General features: G+C 44.8%; 1 protein-coding gene across 2 annotated transcripts; it reads right to left on the bottom strand.

Annotated features, from left to right (window-relative positions):
- Positions 1–12,752: 12,752 nt before the first annotated feature.
- On the bottom strand, positions 12,753–24,587 carry LOC136640404 (zinc finger and SCAN domain-containing protein 30-like). 2 transcript variants are annotated; one of them, XM_066615519.1, is made up of 6 exons: positions 24,538–24,587; positions 22,986–23,712; positions 21,831–21,972; positions 21,396–21,493; positions 16,775–16,898; positions 12,753–15,263 (listed from the first exon to the last, which is right to left on the bottom strand). In XM_066615519.1, the coding sequence occupies exons 2-6, from the start codon at positions 23,688–23,690 to the stop codon at positions 14,467–14,469; spliced, it is 1,866 nt and encodes a 621-aa protein (XP_066471616.1). In that variant the 5' UTR covers positions 23,691–23,712; positions 24,538–24,587; the 3' UTR covers positions 12,753–14,466. The 2 variants fall into 2 exon arrangements, with proteins under 2 accessions (XP_066471616.1, XP_066471614.1); XM_066615517.1 differs by having other exon boundaries at positions 22,986–23,882; positions 24,538–24,584.
- Positions 24,588–26,573: the final 1,986 nt, after the last annotated feature.

The raw sequence follows: 26,573 nt of genomic DNA, 5'->3' as shown, positions 1-26,573 counted from the left end.
AAGGGAACATGAGCTTTCCCCGCACCCTAACCGGTAATACAGGGAAAAAGTGACTTCTCGGGGGAAGCACTTTTGTTTTTACAACACCAAAGTAGAAAGAGAGGGGCAAAAATTTCTTGGTGATAATTTCAGGGTGCCCCAAAGGATATTTCTTTGTTTTGTTCACATACGGGTACAGGCTCGTGAAGTCATAATAACATATTTCCTCCCCCTCTTTGGGCTTGTAATAGAGGGTTATGGCGTTTGTTCTCCCACCAAATAGAGCATCTCTAGGCTGCAGAGGCTGCGGTGGGTTTATTTCAGATAGAAACGCTTTAAGCGCTACATCGCTGGCTAACATAGCTCGCCATTCGTGTTCCCAAATGTAAATGATCTCAAAGCACATGTCTTTGATCTCACCCTGCCTGTGCATGGTCTCAAAATAAAGCATGTGGTAGGTTGTGTTCCTGAGCGGGTTTATATCCGTATCCTTGTAACAAACGGGACATCCGTGATAAAAACATCCGTAAAAATCAAAAGTTGTCGGCTTGCCCCCAATCACTGCATACCCGTCCAGATAATATTCACCAGCCCGAAATTCTCCCCCTTTCAGAGCATGTCTGATCTCGATGGATTCTTTATGCTCCAGATACATTAGCCAATGTATAGCCAGAGAGGAAAATCTTTTTCCTCTCAAGAGGTAGTTGTCCCACGGAAGAATAGCAATAGTACCACTTTCTAAAAACATGTATCTAAACATGGTCATAGCAATGCTGGCGATGGTTAGGTACTGAAAGGGGTCTAGCCCGTGCCTTTTCTTCGATTCAGTCATCGCTAGGATTTCATCCCTGAACAGCATACAAGCCTTCTGCAGTATTTTTACATCCTGCTGGCAGTAATACGCTAGCTCTTTCTGTAGATTAAAAGTGTTGTTCTTATTTTCCTCATACCAAGTGAGGAAATCTTTTTTCTCTTCAGGCATCATGGTGTCATACCCGTAAAATTTCGGGTGGGGGAAAGGCCCCTCGTAATCCCAGTTTTCAGCAGTGTTAAAAAAGTGGGGAAAATAACCTTTGCAGCCTTCAAACCCCAAAGCCTTTGGAAGCTTCCCGAGCTTCATGGGGAGGAAGTTTAAGCTATCAATAAAGCAAATTTTTAATTTTTTCACCGTCATGCACATAAATTTACCTCCCTGTACAATGAGATTCACCTCCATCCTTTCCTTCACCAGCTGGTTTAAGATAAAGTAACTGTCATAGCCCTTTGCATTGTGTGCCAAAAAAAGTGAATTCTTTGAAATCTGGGGAAATAAAAGTTGTGATGAAGTCTGTAAGACATCCTTCGCCCTTGAACTCCCAAGTTGCACCTTCCATTATCCCCATTGCATATATGTAATTGGGGATGTGGATATCTGTCTCCTGCGTACATTCAAAATAATAAAAGATATATTTGTACGATAGTTCAGGTTCTGTAAGAGGGGGAATGTGACAGTAATGGCCAGGAATAGGTTTACTATGACACTCCATACACAATCGCGGCTTGCAATAGTGTCCCTTACTAACATAACCTTCACATTCTTCACACAGCTCTTTAGAGAAACAGTCAATCTCCTTTTTCGCTGCTAATTTTTTATGGATGTTTAAGCAGCTCTGAGAAGGGCACATCAAATTGCAACTTTCACACAATACCTCTACCCCCTGGTACACTGTTTCCATAAGCAGAAACGACAGTGAAACCTACAAGTGTGTGTGAGCATATGGAGTCCCGCAGAGGGAACAGTAATTTCTAGAGCCAAAGAATCCTTTCATGTTTAGAATTCCATAATGATGCTCATCATGCAACTGCAGAAAGTAGGACTTGTCATGTATAGGGGGCCCCGTTCTAAAGATTTCCCAGCCTTTATCACCATGCATGACAACCCCAATATTCACTTGTAAATGCCTTTCAAATCTCCCCAGGTCTGTTAGTAGTATTTTTTTTTTTATCAGGACAAATCCCTACTGCTGCATACAACTGTCTTGCTCCCTCTAATAAGTGATAATCAGTAAACCTTTGGCCACCTATGACTGATAAAAGACTCCCACCAAAGCATAGGTTGCTGTCCCTGTTATTCAGGTCCACAAGGTGCTGCTTTTTCTTTTCTATGATCTTGCTATAAAGGATAGTGCTTATGAGTCTACGTCTGCGCCCACCTCTGTTTCTGATTACAGAAACAATGAGACACAACAGACCATTAAGATGAACTTCTGCGTTGCTCTGAATGAGATTCCCTATGTTAGCAAAAAATGAGGCAGCGTCAAGAGCTCTCCTGTGTCTCCTCAAGGAGAAGAGAGGGTTATTTAAGCCCCCTCCCTCAAGACGCAGTTGCACTACATCAGACTCCTCATCTATCTTGTCACGTAACTCGTCCAACAATTCCTGTATGCTATTGGTTATGGCTTGTTCCACCAACAAAGGGTGACTTAAGCGCTCCAAGTTTACAAAACGGAAGGAAAAAGTGTATCTGGAGACAGGGAGTCTCGGAGAATGCCATTCCCAACGTCCCACCCTTTCCAGGTAGACTCTTGGTTGGGCCTCCTCCTCCTCCTCATCCCCCCTGATGTGCTCATGCTGGAATAGCTGCTATCAGAAATCAGCGACCTGGGGGTTGAATTTGAGGAATAGCTGCTATCAGACTGCTCTTCCACAACTGCTGCTGCTGCAGGTGCAACAGCCGCAGCAGGAACAGGGGACCCTTGGGGTATGGGTGAAAGCACCCTCTGCCCTGTATCAGAACCTTCTGAATCAGTGGAGTCCTGTGGGGAGTGTGGGAAGCCTGCCCCAACTTGGTTCACCCCTGTAGCAGATGGTGACTTGTGTGGTGTCTGGCTCAGGTCCCCCTGCAGACTCTCAGGATAGAAGTGGAAGTTTTTAATATTTTCATGAAAGGAAACAAGCATCTCTTTATCAAGCCCCTTGCCCTGAAACAACGAGCACCAGTGTTTTTTTAACTCTGAATTCCAGTAGCTAAGCTGAGCTGAGAGTTTTCTCTCCTTCTCAATAACAGAATTCATACACTGGTTCAATAATCCTCCCAATTCAAAACATTCATCTGGGTCAAGGTTTCTGGTTTTCTTCTGTTTTTTCTTAGGACCATCCTCAGCAAAATCTTCGGTTTCACTGCCAGACAAAAATCTGCACTTACGGTCGGGGATTGGTCTGCCAGTAGGTGTGACACTTCCTAGAAGGAAAAGGCATAATTTTCTTTTACTGATAGGGGAGACTAATATTAGCATTTTATTGTTGTTGTTGTTGTTGTTCTTGTTGTTGTTGTTATATTCAGGATGGTCCCAGGTGCTGGAGGCTTTGGCCCTGGATTTCCTGCATGTGGAAAAAAGCATATTTTAAAATCATTTTCTTTTAAAAATCTGACATTCCTAGGAAAAAAGAGGCGTCAGATTACCACACCCCAACCCAATATTAATTTTATTTTTTTAGTTTATACAGGCTGGAAATGGAACAGCTGATACCTTTCTGATTCCCTGCTGTCGAGGTGCTAGGTCTTGGTGACATGGGAATGTTTCTTTGGACCACATTACCAGGTGCTGGAGGCTTTGACCCAGGATTTCCTTCATGTGGAAAAAAAGCAGTTTTTAAAATCATTTCTTTTTAAAAAATACTGACCCCCCCCCCCTAGAAAAAGAGTCTATGGGTTACCTCCCCCTGGGCCTGTGTTGGATTTTGCTGACCCTCCAGCAACTAAAAGAAAATAAGGAAAATCTTTTTCATTTTTTATTGTTATTAATCAGGTTCATTACCTCTCTTTAAATGGTTTGTGCAACTATTGCAATTGGCTGAAACTAAATTTAGCTGCAACAGCATGGTTTCCTACAACTGAAATAACCAATTTTATTTTTTTTATAATGTCTGATTATAGATGTGCAATATTAGGGACAAAACCATTTTTCCTTACCTCTCTTGAAGATGTCAGGTGAATCTCCTTCAAAAGAAATAAAACAGAAAAATTAATTATAATTTTTGTAGGGGAGTCAGAGTCAGTTTTGTTTTTTAAAAATAAAAGGTATAGTATAACATAACAGAACTTGGGGGAGTTAATCTGATACTTGAAGATACTCCACCTTTAAAAAGAAAAGGAAGGCCCCATTTACTGATTTTTTAAAACTGAGACTCTAGAAACTTAAAAAAAAATATAGGCACATACCTTTATGAAAAGTAAACACCTTTTTTTGCTTACACCCTGTAAAAATGTGGAAAATCAAATTTTAAAAATAGGCTTGATTATTCAGTTACTTTCCAGTTAAAAGTTATAGACCCCTCTTACCAATATTGCCATCTGACACAGCAGGGCCTGCATGAGTAAGTGCATCTGAAAAAACATAAAAGAACCATATTTTTTTTTTTTTTTGCTTGCTCAGTTTTTATCTTAGAAAGGAAAATTAAAAAAAAACACTAAGAATTACCTTGGTTAGGAGTAGATTCATTTAGGGCACCCATAAAGAGAACTGGATTTGAAACAGAAGACATAAAGATATGTATTTTGTACTTTTAAAAATTAATAGGATACTATTATTTAAGATAATTCTCACCATCAGATTCTTGTGAATTTCCATCATCGTCCTCAGGCATTTTCAATCTAGAAATTATAACACAACAGGAAAAAAGCTCATTCATGATTTTCCCAATATCAACACACAGTCACACAGCACCTGCAGTACTGAAAATGGTAAAATCATACAAAATTGCGCAGCCAATGATATAGGTGTAAGATTTTCTCAGACCAAGAATGCCCCAGAGCACATGCAGAGTGGAAAATACAAACCTTGAATAAAAGCAGTCTATTAAGATTCTGACATACAGATAGATAGAGAGAAGCAATATTTAATTCTATCAGATTCATAGTCACACAGAACACATGAAAAAACATTCCCACCCCCTCCCCTCCCAAAATAATCAGAGATTTCAAACAAATTGCACTGGCTACTTGTAAAGTGTAAAGACACACAGCCCACATTGAATAAGAGAAGCCTCTGCTGACAGCCCCACACACACCCCACACACAGGGACAAGTTTCACAGAGTCACACAGACATGCTGGCTGGCATAGTACAAGAAAACCAATTCAGGCCAAGAACACTGGGGAGCATGACCCACTCTGTCCCTGAATAAATGCAGCAAAATTTAAATCTAACAGTCACACAAGCCCCTGCAGTGTGGGAAAATGCTCAAAACATTCCATCCACCCCCCTCCCAAAATAATCAGAGATTTCAAACAATTTGCACTGGCCTCTTGTAAAGTGTAAAGACACACAGCCCCCATTAAATCAGAGAAGCCTCTGCTGACAGCCCCCCCCCCACACACACACACACAGGGCAAGTTTCACAGAGTCACACAGACATGCTGGCTGGCATAGTACAAGAAAACCAAATCAGGCCAAGAACACTAAGGAGCATGACCCACTCTGTCCCTGAATAAATGCAGCAAAATTTAAATCTAACAGTCACATAGGGCCCTGCAGTGTGGGAAAATGCTCAAAACATTCCACCCCCTCCCTCCCAAAAAATCAGAGATTTCAAACAATTTGCACTGGCCACTTGTAAAGTGTAAAGGCACACAGCCCACATTGAATAAGAGAAGCCTCTGCTGACAGCCCCACACACACCCCACACACAGAGGCAAGTTTCACAGAGTCACACAGACATGCTGGCTGGCATAGTACAAGAAAACCAATTCAGGCCAAGAACACTGAAGAGCATGACCCACTCTGTCCCTGAATAAATGCAGCAATATTCAAATCTATCAGATTCACACAGGAACACAGAACACATACACGCCCCACACATACAAATTCCAAGGCAAGGAGAGAGAGAGAGAGCAATATGCTTACCAAAAGCACTGCAGCCTTCTTTTTTGGAAGATGTACTGACACACACAATAAGGTGTCCCCTTTTATAGGAAAAATCTCTGTACTCCTCACATCTGGACATTCCAATTAGTTTTTTCTTCCCAGGCCCATACAATAAACAAAAATGTTGGTAAGTTAGTATGTTTTTATTTTCACACCATAAATCTTAAAAGAAGTCATGGGTGTTGGATGTTATACACGTAAAAAACAGACCCCAAATTCTGCTTCCCATGTCAAAGATTGATATATTTCCAAACTATTGGAATGTTTTTTTTACACGTAAAAAACAGACCCCAAATTCTGCTTCCCATGTCAAAGATTGATATATTTCCAAACTATCGGAATGTTTTTTTTACACGTAAAACACAGACCCCAAATTCTGCTTCCCATGTCAAAGATTGATATATTTCCAAACTATTGAAACAGATCAGATTCTGACCTCAGGCCATAGCCTGCTGAACTAGCAATCTTTCAATATGTTTATGCATGTAAAAACAGACCCCAAATTTTACTTCCCATGCTCCTGGTTTTGGAAAAATAGCAGATATTTTTTTCCCCCCATATCGAACAGACTGTGTGGTCAGTTTAGACATAGGGGTAACCCTGAATGAGCAACTTCTTCTTCTGTTTTATTCTCACATTCCCTCACCCCGAAAGCCATATCTTCTAAATTCATTTGAATTAATCCCCCCAGAAAGCAGCAAACACACAAGACCTTGTAAAAAATTTGATTTTTTAATTTCCATACATAGATACATACACATAGAACAATAATAAGCAACCCCTCCCTCACATCCCTCATGTCTTCTACATTATGTTCATTTTCCCTAACATGCTTCCATGCAAGCCCTGTAATTATTTTTTATTTCCATACATTCATACACATAGAACAATAATAAGCAACCCCTCCCTCACATCCCTCATGTCTTCTACATTATGTTCATTTTCCCTAGCATGCAAGACCTGTATTTTATTTCATTTTATTTCATACAATCAGATATTAATAAATCAGCCCCACCCGCTCATCTCAGATAAAACCAGTATGCTTTTGCTTTGACCACTCTTTCAACAGAAATCAAAAATACGCGATCTTCATATTTGATCATTTTCTCATTTGCTTTGATTGGCTCAGAATCAGATTGGATTTGCTCAAGCATGCACATCAAGATTAATGGAAAATCCTGCTTTATTTCCAGACACCCCAGTGAAAACGCAATGCAGAGGGCGGTATGCACCAGGCATGCAATATCAATTCTATTCCTAACTCTGCACATTTTCTCTCTTATGAAGTCCTGAGTCCATTCCATACATTCATGAGCACCCTGGGCTGGATCCTTTTTTCTACACCCGTCACACAAATTTTCTAGAAAGTTGCTCACACAATACTTCACAATGGCATACAGGGTTGCTCTCAGCACACTTTTTGTGATTCTCTGCCTTGTCTGTGATGTCAAATTGTTATGTCTGTCCAGTGGGAGAACCCCCAAAATGTTTCGTAACATTTTGAAAGCTTCTTGCTTCTCATCCAATGAAATAGCCTACAGAAAAAAACACAAATAAGATTTTTTTTTTATTTTTACAAATCACTCAACACAGACACACACATGTACACACATGCACTCACGCGCACAGATTTACCTTTGCCACCGGCTCATTCTCTGCATCAGTTTCATGAGGTACGGGTGCATCTTCCATTGCAAACTGGTAAACCAGGTTCAGAGATGGGAACGGCAACATGTCTGAAGTTTCATCATCAACATCATCACATTTGCGCTTCTGCTTCTTCATAGGTGCTCACGGTAGGGTTTGAGAATCAGTCAGTCTGACAAGGGTCTCGGTCCCAGAAGGCGGCACGTTCTCCTTCTCTTCTTTGGGGCTCTCCATCTTGGTCAATTCCCTAGCAGGGGTCTCGCAGTCCAACTGGGGAGTCTCCATCTCAGAAAGCGAAGCGGGTGAGCTTTTCAGAGGTGATGCCATGGCTGCAGCAGGCTGATCGGCTTTCTCCCTCCCCCCAAAGGCCAGGGCCTTAAATACAGGGGGGGCATGCCCGGGCCTGTTCCCATTCCCCATTGGTCCCTGCGGTGGTCCGAGAACTACGAATCCCATTCCTATTGATCAACAGTGATGGGTTGAGCTGTTTGAGGGGTCACATGAACTCCTTTCCAACACTTTGTTGGCAGGCTCCTTTTCCCACCAAACCAAATGTCGGGGTGCTACAAAACCCTTTCCTAGTGGTCGAGGGGAACGGGAAAGTTGTTTGAGGGGTCACATGAACCCCTTTCCATCACTTTATTGGAGGGCTCCTTTTCCCGCCAAACCAAATGTCGGGGTGCCACAAAATCCCTCCCTAGTGGTTGACGGTCTTGGGGCGAGTTGTTTGAGGGGTCACTTGAACCCCCTTAGGGGGCAGGATTTCCGGTAAAAAGGGGCGGACTTCCGCTGTCAAAGTTAGTTTGACATGAAGTATGTACTCCCTACTACTGCAATCCCAGCACTAACTTCTGCAAGGTGTCCTCACATACACAGAAATGCAGAGATAGCAGAAGAGGAAACCTCTTGAAGAGGAGAAGCTCTTGGCTCCTTCATCATAACCGAATCTGTTCCTACCAGCTGTAAGGAAATCTATGCAATGCACTTCTGGGAGTGAAGTAACATGGCTGGGAGTATTTTCCATAAAGAGGTATCTTACAGGTGGGAGATGAAATTTTTGTTGGTTTTTGCAACTCCTTCCCTGAGTGCTGGCCAGGCTTTGAACAGGAGCTGGGAGGAACGTGTCTTTCTTTTTCACTGGATGGGGGGGTAAGGTCAAGTCAGGGACCCAAAGACCCCTCTTGAGGACAAGAGTGAGAAACAAACAAAAACTTCTCCTACATGATAAAAAGCATTCAGGGATTCTTACCTTTGTGTTTTACATTCTTTTTCCTACTTCACAGTAAATCAATTAGATTAGTGGTTCCCAAACTTTTTAGTGCCAGGATCTACTTTTTAAAATGACACTCTGTTGGGACCCACCTAGCTTTATGAGTCTAAAAAAGAAGTTTCTCTTGACCAGCTGCTCAAGTATCTGTTTTTATCCTTACTATGGTTTGGGTGGAGGGACTGTCTTAGGAGCATTTGTTGAGCTCCACGTTCATTGGATTGGCACCATTCTGGCAGTCTTTCAATCCCCTTCATAGTGGACCAAGGCACGTTTGCCTGCTCCTGAGTAAACATGCACCTGTGACTCAGTTTCACTTTCCATGGGGCTCAATACATTTTCCTTGTCAGCTGGGGGCAGGGACTTCTTTCTCAAGAGTTTGTTAGGGCCTGCGGTCATCCGATTGGGACCATTTTAGTGGCACTGCATCCCACTCAGCCAGCCTTTTGAAGTGGACCAACATACATTTGCTTACTCATGTGTAAATGTGCACATGCTGCTCCATTCTGGTTTCCATAGGTCTCAATACATTTTCCTTGTCAGCTGACACCTTGTCAGTTTCACGACCCACCAAAAATCGGCTGGCAACTCACTGGCATGTCCCAACCCACAGTTTGGGAACCACTGAATTAGATGTAAATGAAAGAAAATGATTCACTGGACAGATTGACTTCATACATACAGTAATGCTGACCATGAATGTCAACTGATAGCTGTTGCAAGGTGTTGCAAGGTTCAAAAGCAAACTCAGTAGGCAAGAGTGGTGATCGTCTGCAAGCTTTATTTCATTGCCAGCAACGGGCTTCTCAGGGACTCTAGTCCAAAGTGAAGAAAGCAATGAGAGCAATTTTTCCAGTCTGAACCTCTCCCTTATATTTCATTTTGGCCCCTTTGTTTGAGAAGTTGTGCACCTTTCATTGGTTGGAGTTTGACATCATAGATGGGGCTTTTTCTGGGTTGGCTAGAGATAGCTTTACAAACATTTGATCGGTTGGCTTCAAGTTACAGGTTTCAAATAAGGCAATACCATACATTTAAACATATAGAAAACTTTGTTTGCAAGTAGCAGTAGAGAGCACTGTAACCTCAATTATTATTCAGAACTGGCTTTTGGCATGTCCTTTGTACTTATTTCTTGGCATCCTCAACTTGGTTGGCCTCTAACATCCTGTTTATCTCTAACATTCTTTCAACTAGACACCCTGGGGCTCTGTGCCAACCTTTGTTTAAGCTGAGCTTTTTTTATTCCATGCTGTGATCCCATATGTGACTTGTTACTTTGATGTATAGTGGTGTAATTTATTATATTTAATACAAGACAAACTAAATTCTTATTGTAAATAAGGATTTCCTTTTAAAAATTCTTTTCTTATTTAATTTTAACCAAATTTCAGCTTCCTCTGTCTGTTATAGCCCAGACTGAGGCTCTCGTGGACTTTCTCAAGAATGTTCCTGCTTATCTGTTTCTGTTTAGCTGTGTTTGCATCTTTGTTTGTTAGAAACTCTATTTCTACCTGCCAACAGATAAGCTGTCCCCATAATGTTGCAAGTCCCTCACCAAAATGTTACAAGTCTGTGTACTTTCCCTCATAACATTTCAATACTCCTGCCTTCTGGTGCCAAGACAAAAGTTTTATCTTTGAAAAGCAACTTTTTCCTCTTGCTTTTGCCCATATGTTGCTGCCAAGTCTCTCTGAGATGCTACTCCCTTGTTCACATTCTAAAAGTATCAATGCGAGACTTCGAGTCCTCAAGGTCTTACAGAGATACAGGCTCCCACATTCCAAAGTTTCCCTGTGAGACAGACTCATGATTAGAGCTGGAAATAGCTTTTTCACTTTTCTGTGTATTTTATGCTATTATTAAACTTTCAAACAGTTAAAACTCATTTTAATGCTATTACATCCTTATATATGTGTATCAGTTATACTCTATAACTATTAAGGCAGTGAAGAATTATTTGGCAAGCATGCAAACATTGTGATCCTTTGGCATTTCTATGAAACTTTGGTCTAAATAACCCTCGCAGTGTTTAATATACGTAACACTGTTGTTGTTTTTGTTTGTTTTAGAAAGGAACCCTGAATGAATAATGCTGTAAAACTGCTTTTCTGTTTGTTTGCCATACAAAAAGGGAATTTCCAGCTTAAGATAGCTTGGATGCCTTCTAGCAACCTCTCTGTTTTTAAAGTGTGCATTGTTCTCCTGCTATCTTCTTGCTAGGCATTCTGCCAGGAGACATTCTGCTCTTTTTAGCCAAAACTGCCAGATTGCAGTTTGGGCCTCTTCTTCAGTCAGAAACAGTGGATTTTAAGTTCTAAGCATACATTTTCCCATTAAGCTGCTTTATTAGGCTTTAAACATATGCTCTAATGATTTGTTTTAAACTTAATATAGCATAAATGGCTTTCATTACCCTGTACTAATAGCCAAAGGGCCCAATTTGATACAACTGTCCAGTGCTGATGTGGGGGGCATGTGATGTGATGTGGCATGTGTCCATGCCAGTGGGGGGGGGCAGTCATGGAGACTTCTTCAAGGTAAGGGAACACTGCCTCAGGGCTGGAAAATTGAATAGGATTGGATACCAAGTCAATTTCTTCTAAAAATTTTCCCTTACAAAACATGCTTCTCACCAATGCTTCTCCCCCCCTAAGAACTATATACTGTAGATCGTGCCTCTTTATCACTGGGGTTCTATTTCAGAACCCCCAGTAGATTAGAAAAGATCAGTGAATACCACATCAGTGGAAAAATAGCTTTAAAGTTTCACTTCCAGGTTTCTTTCTCCTCCATTGTTGCCCCAGAAGGCATTGGTATACACACTACACCGCATTCAGCCACTGGATGGGGTAAAACTTCCACCCCATTTCATTCCACTGTTCACCCCAGCTAGTGGTTGAATGTGGTAGAGCATCTATACCAATGGGGTGACAATGGAGAAGCAAGAAACCCCAAAGTGGGTCTTTATCTTTAACCCATTTCTGCCCAGCCCACACGTGCACACATTTGATCCCTGTTGCATATATGCAACTTTGGGCAGAAATAGCTTGACCCCAAGAAGCTTGCAATCAGGGAGGCTTAACAGCAGGAAGGTTGGATTTTGGTACTTTTTTTCCTTTGTTACAAGGTTTTTAAAAGGTGGACCCCTGTATCAGTGGCGAGTCAAATCAGTGGATACCAACTCTGTGGAAACCAAAGTTCCACCTGTATATAATTTCATTTCTTTCTCCTGCTTTACAGAGTTCCTGGTGTCTTTATGACATCTTCATCTCAGACCTGTTTGCACAATTAAGAAGCACTACAGAAAGGGGCAAAGGTTGCCATGCTTAACAATTTTGGAAAAGAGACAGATAGGGGTATGTGTAGGGTGAAGGGCAGAGAAAGAAAGAAGGAAGGGCCAACAGAAAGCAAGGTGAACCACACCTCCTTAGAAAAAGCAGGAAGTGCTGGAGCCTAAGAATCCCCTTGGCTGCAGCCTCTCTATCCAGGAGCTTTGCTGCCAGTGGCTGAAGTCTAAACCTTCCAAAATTCCCTCTTCTATACTATCATTAAAGGTACAGTATAAGCACTCTGTCCTCCATGGTATCTGGTTACTCTGTTCATGGAGCAGCTGCACTGACCCACAGGATGGAGTGAGAAGACTCTGTGGCAGCTGGTTCAGGGACCTCAGCCTCCCTCTTTACCTTCCAGCTGGCAGTCCTAAGTGGAGGTTCTGCAGGAGGACAGAGTGCAGAGATCTTTAACTATTGTATAGGAGAGGGAATTTTGGAAGGTTCAGCTCAACATGGAAGGGTTTAAAAAGCTGCACTTGCCAGAATCCCCTCTTCTATACAATGGTTAAAGGTATAAGCACTCTGTCCTCCCTTGTATCTGGTCACCCTGGTCTGGTTCCAAGAAATGAGCAGAAGCCAAAAAAGGGCAAAGTCACAACCTCACATGACCCACTTGTGCCTTATAGCAAGAGCATCAGGAGTCTGCACATAGCAGCTTATCCAAAGTCACCCCAGAGCCTCCTCCACAACTTGCTCTCAGAGCTTCCCTGCTCTCTAAACAGGGTGGGAGAGGCAGCAGAAAGCCCTGCAGAGCAATAGGAGAGCTCAGAGGGCAGTGTGGCGGACTTTGCTTAAAGGCATCCTTAGGTCAATGTGGCATTTCAGGAAAAATCATTGCAAGTATCAGATCTTTTAGTTTTTGTCCTGCGTGCTCCTATGTTTAATAAGTATAACCTTCTGACCCAAACTCTACCCTTATAGACACAGCCGAATCCTTTTGTTGCTTTCCACAGTGGAACAGACTTCCTGGCTGTCGCAAAGGCAGAGACGATGCAGAGGCCCCATGCACAAAGGCAGAGCTAAGAAGGCCCACCAGTGGATGTGAGTTGCCTCCAGCGCCACCAATGGATGTGAGTTACTTCCAGTGCCAGCCACCTTTGCTTACTCCAGCTTGCACAACCTAAAGAGCTGGCACACGTCCAAGGAGTCCTGTTGTCAGTTGATGGGCTTATGGACACTTTCCCACATTGATCATCTGCTGGGTTAACAAATTTGATCTGTGAGAAAAGCTTTTTCAGCACAGCTCTGGCCATGATGGGATGGCAACAGGGCACCTGACCCACGGCTTTCATTTTCCATGGGTTTGAGGATCTCTGCAGGGATTCTGGGAACGGAACCCCCACAGATCCCAAGGTATGACTATAGTTATGTAGCAGTGAGGTCATCAAAGTTCAAACTCCTTCCCTGTAACTCTGCTTAAACGACTGCAGCATAAGCCAACCAAGTTGTTACGAACAAGGCAAAATAACTACTGAAATGATCTGTTCAAGAAAACATTGGGCCTTCAGTTTATTAACCGATAACCCAAGTAGGACATTATCTGGTGGTTATTCAGTGTTCATTTCTCATTTAAGTTTTTCCCACACATAGGACACTCGCACAGGGTGACCAGATGTCATAACCACAAAAGAGAACAAGGCACCCCCAAAATGTAGAACATCTAAAAAAAATGTAGGACATGACAAAATAAAAGTTAAAAACACTTGTATATTGATTTCATGTAGTTAAACACTATAGCAGGGGTGCCCAAATCCCGGCCCTTGAGGCCTCTCAATGCGGCCCTCAGGGAGCCCCCAGTCTCCAATGAGCCTCTGGCCCTCCGGAGATTTGTTGGAGCCCACACTGGCCCGATGCAACTGCTCTCAGCGTGAGAGCAACTGTTTGACGTCTTGCATGAGCTGTGGGATGTGGGCTCCCTCCACTGCTTGCTGTTTCACATCTGTGATGCAGTAGCGGCAGCAAAGGAAAGGCCAGCCTTGCTTTGTGCAAGGCCTTTTATAGGCCTTGAGCTATTGCAAGACCTTCATTCATTCATATAAGTTCATCTTTAATATATTCATTTATGTAAATTTATTCAAATTTTAAGTGTAAATTCTTTTTTTCCCCCAGCCCCCAACGCAGTGTCAGAGAGATGATGCGGCCCTCCTGCCAAAAACTTTGGACACCCCTGCACTATAGTACTTATAATTAAATTTAATTCTATATTACAAAAAGGCTGTGCATTGCCTGCAGGGGCCTGCTCACAGGGAAATGGAGGACATTTAAGTTCTTTTCCAGGCCACAAGGCTAAAAAAAAAAAAAGAGGACACATACTGGAAAAAGAGGACAACTGGTTACCCTGCACCTGTAAGGTTTATCTCAGTATGCATTTTCTGATGGGATAATAAGCGTGATCGCCTTAAAAAGCCTCTTCCACAATCGGGGCATTTGTGAGGTTTCACTCCAGTATGAAGTTTCTGATGTCTTAATAAAGCTGACCTAAAAGAGAATTTTTTTTCACATTCAGGGCATTTGTGAAGTTTCTCTCTAGTATGAGTGTTCTGATGGCTTGATAAACTTGGTTTCCGAAAGAAGCTTTTTTCACACTTGAGGCATTTGTAAGGCTTCTCCCCAGTATGAATGTTCTGGTGTGTTAACAAGTCTGATCTCCGAAAGAATTTTTTTTCACACTGAGGACATTGGTGTGGTTTCGTTCCTGTGTGAATCATCTGATGGGATACCAAACTTGATACCCAAGAGAAGCTTTTCCCACAATCGGGACACTTGTGAGGTTTCTCTCCAGTATGAACTTGCTGATGTCTTAACAAACTTGATCTCCGAGAGAAATTTTTTCCACACTCAGGACACCGGTGTGGTTTCTTTCCTGTGTGGATCAGCTGATGGGATACCAAATGTGATCTCCGAAAGAAGCTTTTTCCACACTCAGGACATTGGTGTGGTTTCTTCCCTGTGTGGACCACCTGACGTCTTAATAAATTTGATCTCTGAGAGAAGCTCTTTCGTGGTTCTTGCAACTCTTTACCTGAATCTTGGATTGGGAGTTTCTGACTTTCCACAGGATCCGGGAGAAATGTCCCTTCCTTTTTCACTGGTTGGGGGACCAGGCCATGTTGGGGGGCCAAAGATCCCTCTTTTGGACAGAGAAAGAAACAAGAAAAATTTATTTCTCTTACATTTCAATACAAAACTCATTCATGGATCCTTTTCTTTGTGTTTGACATTCTTTTTTCTACTGACAGTAAATCAACCTGATGTAAATGAAAGAAATGGTACAATGGATGGATTGACATCATATTAACACTAATTTTGGCTGTGAATGTGAACTAATAGACTAACAGATACTAATAGACTAATGTGAACTAACAAACTAATTAACACCTAAGCTACCCGGGGCGGAGACTGCAATGACGCTGAAAATGGCTGCTGCTGCATCCTGCACGCTTTGGGTAGCCAGCGACGGCTCCTCTGGAGAAGGGGACTTTTGTCAAAGATCGGCGGAGAATCAAGAGCCTCTGTGTCGGGCGGTGAGCCTCTCTCCCCCCCTTCTCCCTGACATGCCTCCTCCCTACCCTCTCCCCCCTCCCCCCTCCCAATAACACCTCCTCCCCACCCTCTGTCCACCTCCCCGCAACACTTCCTCTCTGCCTCCCCTCGCACCCCCACTTACCTCTCCATTGCTTGACGGTCCCTGCGACTGCCGAGTGGTGGATCTTTGGCATCTGCCCAACAGTACTAGGGCCTGCAAACATGCCTTTCGGCACGTTTGCAACAATAAGCACTGGTAGTAAGCCAGCACACACTGTTCTGGATTGGGCCCTAAGGGTCCAATCCTATCCAGCACTGATGCAGTCATCCCATGGGGGGGGGGGGAGTCACTGGAGGGCTGTCACAAAAACCTCCTAAAGAAAAGGGAGTGTATGTTCCCTTACCTTGGGGCTCTATTGGCACTAGAATGTTGGATAGAACTGGGCCCCAAGTCAATTTCTCCTGAAAAAACTTTCCCTTAGGAAACAAGCTTCTCCAATGCTTCTTCCCCCCGAAGCAGTATGTATTATTTTATCATTCCTTTCACCTCCTTACAGAGCCCATGGTGTTTTCCATCAGTTCACATTCTCATCTCAGACCTGCTTGCACAATTTGTTGTTGTTCAGTCGTTAAGCCATATCCGACTCTTTGTGACCTCCTGGACCGCAGCGCTCCAGGCCTCCCTGTCTACCACTAACTTCCAGCGTGTGTCCAAATTCATGTTCATTGCCTCCATGACACTGTCTAACCATCTCATCATCTGCCTCCCCCTTCTCCTTTTGCCTTCAATTTTTCCCAGCATCAGGGTCTTTTCTAAGGAATCCTCCCTTCTCATGAGATGACCAAAGTATTTCAGCTATGCATCTGTCCTTCCACTGAACAGTCAGGGTTGATTTCTTGTAGTATTGACTGATTTGATTTCCTTGCAGTCCAGGGGACTCTCTTCTTCTCAACAAAGTCTTTTCAACACATACAGTATTCTAAAAACATACAGTATTTCTGTCATTCATGGTATGTACACAGATTCTCTTTTGAACTAAATGTGTGTATCTCAAATAATAAAAAAGATGTGCAATTTTTTTTATAGAATTTACTGGAACCAGAGCAGGTCCTTACCGGGGGAATCCACATTTTCACCATCCTCCTGCAGAACTGTCCAGAACGTGGTCCGTTGGCTAGACTGGTTTGGTGTCTGTTCAATCACGTGAAAAGGGGCACCCGTCTTCCTCGGGTTTATCACCTGCAGGACATAGGAAAAACATTCTAGCCTTCACCAACTGTGCTGCACAAGGAATGAGGTGAATTCACAGGTATGAAATCATGCCCTTTCAACTCCACAATCCAAAAGATTTAAGATAGACTCTACTTTCATAAACCGATACTCCAATGATTTAACCAAGGTGTGCAACGAATTAATCACAAGTGAGCTAGCCACCGTATGTATGCATTTGTATGCTGGAGATTATGTGTGTTGTACATTTTGTGGTACATTACACCTGAGGGCTGGTGATAAGAATAGGCCCTCAGTTTGGCTGTACTTGTCATAAGAGGCGACTAAACAGCCACCAGGTAGATGGGACTCATCAGCCTGGGAAGGCAGCTCATCAGAGAGAAGGAAAACTCTGATCCCAAACCTCCACTGCCTTGTGGCTACATCCAGTTATGGAAAAGGCTTCAGCAGTCAACCTTGAGGCAAAATCCAGAGCCAGTGTCCCTGAGGCAGTTCATGGTTGAACACAGTCACGTTCTGGCAACTCCTGCGGTGCCGCTGGAACCAACTGTATTGGCCTCTGCCTTTCCATTGGACCATTTCAGCGACGTGGAGCGGGGGGATTTACTGCATGGGAAACAGTCTATCTTCCATATCTACTTTACCCAGGCTTCACGCACTGGAGAGGACACTCTGTTCCAGAACGTGATACCATAGCTTTCCAAGACTGAAGGATGCCAACACACATTTTGTGGTCACACTTGAAAAACTAAATGGGGACCTGTGTATGAGAATCTAGACTGCTTCTCAAGATTTGTAAGTGGATGGGAGACAGGACACATGGTTTCCTACCAAGGTGGTTGTTGCAAACTCAGGGGAGTTTGGGGTGCTCAGAGTTCTTGGTTCTCAAACCCTAAAGCCCTCAAGGCCCCTCTGCTCAGTAGTACTGCCACCACCCTTTATGTGCCAGTGCCTCAGTCCAGGGATACCGAGACCATCTAGGCTTAATTCTATCCCTTGCAGGCACTGAGCGCTTTCTCCAATTAAAGCTTCAGTCCTCAAGTTACTAGACCTCAATGAGCACTTAGTAGCTTGCTGAACGGCTAGGCAGGATTCTGAACCTTTGTCCGCAACAGACAATGAGACAGCTTAGTAAAAGATATTTTAGTTTATTAAGTACAATAGGTTGAATAAGCTTACAGTAAGGCAGCAAATGCTAGAGGCATAAACATCTAGGAAACATATCAGCAATAAAATAATAAAGCTAGCTGGCTATCTCCTACCTGGGTCAGTTACTCTTTTAGCTCCAGAGCTACCTATGAGGCCAGGTGCCCATGTTGGACAATGGAACTCCAAAGCGTACAGGATGTTGCACCCAAAACTCTGTCCAAGAAGGAACACTCACACCCCTTGGGCACTCATTATTATACTTCTTATGCTAATAGTACTGAGGTGACTTCATACTTATTTAGACTGTCCAATCAGACCCTTAGAGGAACAGAACCTTCTCAAATTGGCCTTGTTGCTAACTCTTTCTAGTTATCACCCCTCCTAACTGGAGATCCATAGGTGCACTCTATCACGCTTGATCAGGCACCTCTCTGTCTACTAAGGTGCTAAATATTCTAATGGGTTGTAATTCTTGTTATCTGTCCTTTCTGGCCAGCAAAGGAGAGACAACAATCCTTTTGTTTATTTACTCACATTCTTGCACTAGGAACTGCTAGCAACTTCTCAGTTACCTGGCTTAGTTCGGTTCAGGCTTCTACTGCCAACCTAGGCCTAACATGTACTTATTCATGACAGTGGTAAGCTGGAGGAGGTGGCTAAACTCTTTCTTGTCCCACTCATATATCCATTCCTGCCAGCTACTTATATCCAAAGTGGGTCCTGAAACCTGAAATATGCATTGCGGGGACCAGGGTGTGCAGTACAGGTCAAAATCTAGGCTGCATTTGCTTCCATTTTGGAGGTTGCAGCCATCCTTTCACAGGCCTCTGGGAGACATTAGAAGGTCATTTCCAACGTTCTGAATTTGACTCCTGTTCCTACTATTGTTGCATTTGTGCAACAGTATGTTCCACAATTGATTACAGGTAACCGAAGTGGATTCCAAAGTCTAGTTCCTTTCCATAAAAGTGTGACAAATTTTCATTTTTAATTACAGTGGGGAGAATAACATACAAACAGTTCCAGTGCCTCAGGGTCCAATCCTATCCAACTTTCCAGCACTGGTGCAGCTGCAATGCAGCCCTGACATAAGGGAACAAATGTTCCCTTACCTTGAGGAGGCTTCTATGACTGACTCCCCACCAAAAGAAGCCACGTACGGCCCACCAGCACAGCTGCACTAGCACTGGAAAATTGGATAGGACTGGGCCCTCAGTTACCCTAAAACAGTGATCTTTGCCCTCCTGGTACATAAAAGTGGTTGACACTAACACACAGAAGAAGAAAAATCAATCAGAAGTGGGGACAGTTTTTTCGGAAAGCCACCTCTTACCACCACTGGGGAATGCAACACCTGTAGCCAGGGGTGAGTAGATGCATTCTGAGGCGCGGAGGCACCTGTGAGATTTTTGTTTGGGAAATGTTGCAAGCCAGAGGCCCAATCATGGTCATTTGGTTAAGGAAGGGGTTGGGACTTTGTGGGACTCCGTGTGACTGGAACTTCTTCCATGCAGGAAGGAGCTTCCAGGAATGGCCATAGTCACATGGAGCTGCAGCAGGTCAACCACAGGTACAGAACGCTATTTTTCATTTCTTTTTTCAGGGGCACTTAGCATCTGCAGATTATTGCATAAACTAAATTTAGTTATAAACTAACTATGGCTTCTTCCCCATCTCCTCCATGTAGCCTGCTAAATAAATTCACTTGGTGGGATGGACATGGCTGGATTCCCACCCCATGATCTCCTATGTTTGGACAGGGACACAATTTCAGTGCTTGCCATGGGCACTATTTTCCCTAGATATGCCACTGGCCATTCTGAGGTTGGGATAGTGGGTTGGGGTATAGAAAAGTTAGGGATCCCTGCATTCTGTACTCCTGACATTTCCAAAGGGGACAGCTGCAAAAGCAAGGGAAAGAGTTCGGCATGCCCTAGCAGACATACACTTCCTTGGGTGAAGTGGCCCAATGAATAGGTGTTGCAATTTTATGTACACTGGGCATCATGGTGGATTTCCTTGCTCACTCAGCCATGTTGGCGACCCAACCACACAGATGTGGCTTAGCACTTTGGATTAGACTCCATCCACATGGTTATGTCATTTAGGGGCAGGCCCATGGAATCCATGCTTAGAAAAGTGAGTCCCAGATGGTGGCATATCAGGAAGACACCTCTTCTGACCCCACAATTTACTTGCCCAAGTCTCCTCCTCGCCCTGCCTTCCATGCATTGCTGAGATCCTGCCACTGCCTGCTGTAGCAATTTGTTCTCCAGTGGCCAGCCCTGCACATGGGTTTTAAAGCAAAGAACAAACAAAGTCAGTATCTTATAGGGCAGGGGTGTCAAACTCATTTCATACGGAGGGCCACATAGCATTCATGATGCCTGCTGAGGGCCAGAAGTGATGTCATTAGGCAAGAAGTAATGTCATTAAACAGGTCATAACCAAAAATAAACACTTTTTTCTCACTTAGGAACTCATTAGCTGCAAATAACAAAAGAGAAAATATATGAATCTTGATCATATTGCAAGATATGGGAGAGCCCAATTTTCATGAGGGCTGCCCTTTCAGCAGTAACACCTCAGCACTACTCAGCAGCTGAAAGCCTGAGGGCCGTATAAAAAGCTTCTGCGGGCCACATCTGGCCCCTAGGCCTTATGTTTGACATCCCTGTTATAAGAACATAAGAACAGCCCCACTGGATCAGGCCATAGGCTTCCTGTATCACAGCGGCCCACCAAATGCCCCAGGGAGCACACCAGATAAGAAGAGACCTCATCCTGGTGCCCTCCCTTGCATTCTGACATAATTCCAGTGTCTTACTGAGAGTTCAGAATGGGACTCTGTGCATCAGATGATGCTTTAAATGTCGACAGGCGCATACTGACACCTGTGTATGTGTTGACCAGAAACAAGATCCAACAGACCCTTACAGATGCAACATACAACATAGCAAAGAATGGAACTCTGGGAGTGCTCTGACATCAAAAAGCATCTCCTTGAAGAGACAAAGATTTCCCAGGGGCAGAGTCCAGAAAATCAAAGCTCCCCCAAAGGCCTGCCAAAGACCTCCAGGCCTCTGAGGGTGTGTGGCAAATGCTGTCCTTTCAATACTGGCCATGTGACACATTCTACCCCTCCCATACCCTCAATTGGAAAAAGAAGAGGGCAATGGAGTGGAAAAGGCACAGGAGGCAGCAAAGGCAAGTGTATGGAGGGAGGTGGGTGCCACCCACCACTCTTTTACCTGAAGCTAACCCCTCAGTTGGCTCCATGATCCACAACCCTGGTTACCTCCAGCAAAAGAACATTGGCTGCCACAGTGTGTCAGCCCAGGCCCTGCACAAACCAACCTTCTCCACTTGGATGCCAAGAGTCTGGCTCAGTTCATCTTCACCCTTGTCCTGATCTTCTGGGGGAATCAATGTTGTTGGATGTGCAATTCCAAGGCCTGTGAGGGACAGAAGGGACATTTTACTGAGGAGTTCACTTGTTCATCCTTGGAGACAGCCAGAGGCAAAGCAGGGCAGATTCCAGTCCCTTGGACAGCTGTGTATAAGCAGGAGTTGGGTTCAGCGACTCTGTCATCCCAGGGGCAAGGAAAGCTAAAATTCTCTCTGCCACAACCACAGTCACTGATCCTGGCAAGCGGAGGATGAGTAGAAGGACTGTACTAGGGCAGAAACCTGCCCACTCCCTCTTCCACATGACTGCTAAACTGTTTCCCCCACTTTACATTTTGTGACTCTGATCATGGCCATACTTAGGGTCACACACTGAATCTTTACCTGGCGAAGAGGCTTCCTCTTCTACGTTCTGCTTGGGGTCACTCAATATCTCTGCATGTTCTTTGAAGATCGTCCCCTGCAGCAGGTCCAAGGGTTCCTCCTTTGCATCAAGGAGACCCACAGCCCACTCCTGCAATGGTTCCTGGAGCAGTGAAGAGATCCTCACTCAGAAAACAGAGTAGGAAAAAGAGATACACCCTGCTCCCTTACTTCCTATCCCTTTTGCTGTCTAATTCCAGATGTATTTCTGAGAAACCACAACTCTCAGAAATAGGCCTCAAGCAGCTGAGGAAACTACGTAGCTGAGAGGATCAAGTAAGGTGGCCAAGTGCGTCTCCCCACCACAACTCCTGGGCTGTGAAGTCTGACATGGCAGGTTCAATGCTCTCTAACTATGTCTGGGGCAGGAGGTCTGGTCTAGAGGGTAGAGCCTCCATTTGCCTGAAGATAACATCTGCAGGTCGCCAGTTCGAGGCCGCCGGCACCGTGTGACCTTGAAGCAGCTGACAAGCTGAGCTGAGCTATTCCATCTGCTCTGAGCGTGGGAGGATGGAGGCCAGAATGTGAAACCAGATCAGAAAGAAACATCTGAAATGTTGTGGTTCTTGAAAGACAGAACCTTCTTTCAATTGTAAAAATCCCTACGGGGATTTAAATAGCCTGCCTATGTAAAACGCCTTGAATAAAGTCTGAGGAGAAATCTGAAGACCAAGAAAGGTGATATATAAATACCTTTATTATTATTATTATTATTATTATTATTATTATTATTATTATTATTATTATTATTATTGCTGGGGATTTTCTACCACGTGCTAAAAGACACAGGCAAAGATACACGTTTTGTATCAAATGCAAACATTTCAATACATTTAAATGTGTTCAAGCAACATGAAATAATTGTAGTGGTACAAAGATGGCTATTCTGAATGGGTGCAAGCCTTGTAGACTTTCCTGCAGGATGCCTGAACATCATTTGGCAGTTTTTACTCAGAATGATTTTCAATGGGTGAAGGATTGTTGGTTCAGGTTTGGCCTTTCCTACCTGCAATTACTTTTCTCCAGTTTTAGCTGAAGTCTAGCAGGTGGTTCCAAAAACACACCCCACATCCTGTGTCTGGTTAGCAATCTTGGAATTAAATACTAAGACCTCACCTGCCACGTCTCTGCCTCAGCCTCTCTCCTGCTCATCAGGAAATCCTCCAGTAGGGCCACAGCCTGGGCACAGCTATCTGGACCTCCTGCCTGGACCCATCTCTGGATGCCCACCGGCAGGCTGGCCAGGAACTGCTCCAGGACCAGCAGCTCCAGGATCTGCTCCTTTGTGTGCCTCTCTGGCTTCAGCCATTGGCAGCAAAGCTCCTGGACTTGGATGTATAGCCTTCGCGGGTCTTCCAGCTCTGAGCAGAAGAACTGCCGGAAGTGCTGACGCTGCACATCCCTTCTCAGGGCTTCGTCTCTCAGAATGGCGGCCTTCACTTTCCCATAGTCCTCCTTGTCTCTGGCTTCCAGGAGGCTGAAGGCCTCTTGGGCTTGCCCACTCAGGGCAGGCAGGAGCCAAGCCACCCACTCTCCTCTGGGCCACTGACAGGCTGCAGCCACTTGCTCAAAGGAGGCCAGAAAGGCCTTTGCGTCCTCCCAGGGTGTGGCCTCTGACAGCTGGGTTTTCCCCCATGCAGGGTGAGGAGCCTTTGAGGTCTGGAAGAACTGCTGCCATTGGGTCTCCCAACGCTGCTGCATCCCCCTGCCTGGGTCCTCTTGTGGCTCCATCACAGATTCAGGCTGATCTCTGCCTGGGGCTCTTCCTGCCTCTCCTGATCTCCCTTCTCCTTCAGGACCTCCACTTGTTTGCTCATTCATGGCTTTGCTCCTGGCTCCAGTCCTGCAAAATGGAGACCTTAGGATGGCCTTCTGCTTTGGAACCTTTGATTTAGGCAACAGCTCTGCTCTCAAACCCTGATCTTCCTAGAAGTATTGAGAAGGGGATGGTGCAATGACTGCCTGCCTCTTATTACACTCCCAAAAGAGTGGATCAGGCTTGATGAGTTTCACCTGGTGACAAAAGCGATGCAAATGTCAGAGGCTGCCAGCAATCCAAGGCCTTTCCCTGGAGGTATCCCTGAGCTGAAAGGGGGGTTTCCTCCTGAGCCAGACACAGACACAGTGGAACACAAAGGGCAGAAAAGGTACCTGTATTTTTTGACAGAAATCTCAATGGAACTTTTAAGGGAGGGGGAGAAGTGACCCTTTCAGATCAGTGTTTTACCATGCTGGGGCAGTGCAGGCCTGTTGAATTTCTGCCTGCCGGGAAAGGGCACAAGAGTCAGGCCAGAGAAGGTGGCAACCTGGTTGGGGAAAGTGAATTCTCAACCAGACTTAAACTCCTGCTCTTGGATACAGTCAGGACGACCTGGGCACTGCAAAATCCTCTGGGGTTTCTTTTCTGCCTAGCTTCCCCTGCTTTCTCTAAGGTGGGGGCCACTTACCCCCTCCCCCCCTTTGCAAGGCTATGCATCACACAGAGCTTCCACTGGATCCCTTTCAGCCCCGATCGTGCTGGCGCTGAGCCTCCTGCGGGGTCCCCGCCTGCAGCCTCCCACCCCCGGCACTGGGCGCCCAGAGCCAGGCGGGGGCTGAGCTGCGGAACGGAATCCAGGGCTGGTCCCAGCTGCCGTCCCTTCCCCGGCACTGGAGCCCCCGAGCCCACCTGCGCTCTCCTCTTCCTGCTGCCTCCCTGTCCTTCCTCCGGCGCTCGCCTCTCCGCCCAGCATCCCCGCCCCGCGCTGTCGCCCATCAGTTAACCCTTTCGCGCCTGCCCTGCTGCAGCAGCCCGGAGCATCCCTCTCCTCCAGCCCTGCCCGTTTCCCTGACTCCTGGAGCAAGGGGGCTGAGACTTCAGGGTCCTCAATGAAATCTATAAGGGGGGGAGTGATCTTTTCAGATCATTGTTTGATCATGCTGAGAAATTCTAGCCCTGTTGAATTTCTGCCTGCCAGGAAAGGGCACAAGAGTAAGGCCAGAAAAGAAGGTGGCAACCAGGTCCAAGGAACCATAAAATCCTTCACTGTTTCTTTTCTGCCTGGCCTCCGATCGCTTTCTCTGAGGTGGGATCACATAACACCCCCCCCCCCCCACACACACACACACACCTTTGCGAGACTATGGGCACAATCCTAACCAGGTCTACTCAGAAGTAAGCCCTATTTTGTTCCATGGGGTTTACTCTCAGGAAAGCGTGGTTAGGATTGCAGCCTAACAGCCCAATCCTATTACAGTCAGTGGGGCTGACTCCCAGGAAAGTGTGGATAGGATTGGGCTATAAGGCTGCAATCCTAACCACACTTTTCTGAGAGTAAGCCCCATTGAACAAAATAGGACTTACTTCTGAGCAGACATGCATAGGATTGTGCCCTAAATATCAGACAGATCTCCTTACAGTGGTTCTCAAACATTTTAGCCCGGGATCTATTTTTGAGAATGACTATCTGTCTGGGATCCCCCAGAAACAATTTCATCAATCCGGAAGTGAGGTCATGGCAGAAAGTGACATCATCAAGCAGGAAGTACATCATTGTGATGCTCAGAGCCACCTCTCCTTCATGTGGTTTCAATGAACCTTTCAGTATCAAGCTACCCAAGAGAAGTGGCAGAATGTCAGGAATGGCAGCTGACCTGCTGAGTGAGGAGAAGCGAAAGGAAAAACCTGATTTGTTCTTGTGACTTCCCATGCACTGGGCACGCAAAGATAGCTGGTGAAGCTTTGGTACTGCAAGCACAATGGCTCTGATGAAGGTGTTCATTTCTTTTTCTTTTTTTTAATTTTTAACCATAAAACAAAGAAACCAATTAACACAAGCCAAATAAAACCTTTGGGTTGGCGGTGAATTGAGTATTATTATTATTATTATTATTATTATTATTATTATTATTATTAATAACAGTATTTATATACCGCTTTTCAGCAAAAAGTTCACAAAGCGGTTTACAGAGAAAAATCAAATAACTAATGGCACCCTGTCCCCAAAGGGCTCACAATCTACAAGATGCAAAAGAACACCAGCAGGCAGCTAGAAAAGACACTGCTGGGGTGAGGAGGGCCAGTAACTCTCCCCCGCTAAATAAAAGAGGAGCACCCACTTGAAAAAGTGCCTCTTACTCAGTTAGCAGGGGTTAGCAGCCCCATTGTGGGGCTACTATAAGAACATAAGAACAGCCCCACTGGATCAGGCCATAGGCCCATCTAGTCCAGCTTCCTGTATCTCACAGCGGCCCACCAAATGCCCCAGGGAGCACACCAGATAACAAGAGACCTGCATCCTGGTGCCCTCCCTTGCATCTGGCATTCTGACATAGCCCATCTCTAAAATCAGGAGGTTGCACCTACACATCATGGCTTGTAACCCATAATGGATTTTTCCTCCAGAAACTTGTCCAATCTCCTTATAAAGGCGTCCAGGCCAGATGCCATCACCATATCCTGTGGCAAGGAGTTCCACAGACCGACCACACGCTGAGTAAAGAAATATTTTCTTTTGTGTGTTCCAACTCTCCCAACACTCAATTTTAGCGGATGTCCCCTGGTTCTGGTGTTATGTGAGAGTGTAAAGAGCATCTCCCTATCCACTTTATCCTTCCCATGCATAATTTTGTATGTCTCAGTCATGTCCCCCCTCAGGCGCCTCTTTTCTAGGCTGAAGAGACCCAAACGCCGTAGCCTTTCCTCATAAGGAACATGCCCCAGCC

Source organism: Tiliqua scincoides, chromosome 2, assembly GCF_035046505.1.
Source record: "Tiliqua scincoides isolate rTilSci1 chromosome 2, rTilSci1.hap2, whole genome shotgun sequence".
In the NCBI taxonomy this organism is placed as follows: Eukaryota; Metazoa; Chordata; class Lepidosauria; order Squamata; family Scincidae; genus Tiliqua; species Tiliqua scincoides.
The sequence above is the reverse complement of the archived record's forward strand: the minus strand, read 5'-3'. Positions and strand labels throughout refer to the sequence as shown.

Excerpts from the sequence above, each read along its gene's own strand:
- LOC136640404 (XM_066615519.1), bottom strand. The coding sequence starts at position 23,690 with ATGAATGAGCAAACAAGTGGAGGTCCTGAAGGAGAAGGGAGATCAGGA. Across the intron at positions 16,899-21,395 it reads TTGGCATCCAAGTGGAGAAG|GTGATAAACCCGAGGAAGAC; the intron begins GTTGGTTTGTGC and ends TATGTCCTGCAG. Across the intron at positions 15,264-16,774 it reads TGAAAATGTGGATTCCCCCG|AGGGATCTTTGGCCCCCCAA; the intron begins GTAAGGACCTGC and ends TCTGTCCAAAAG.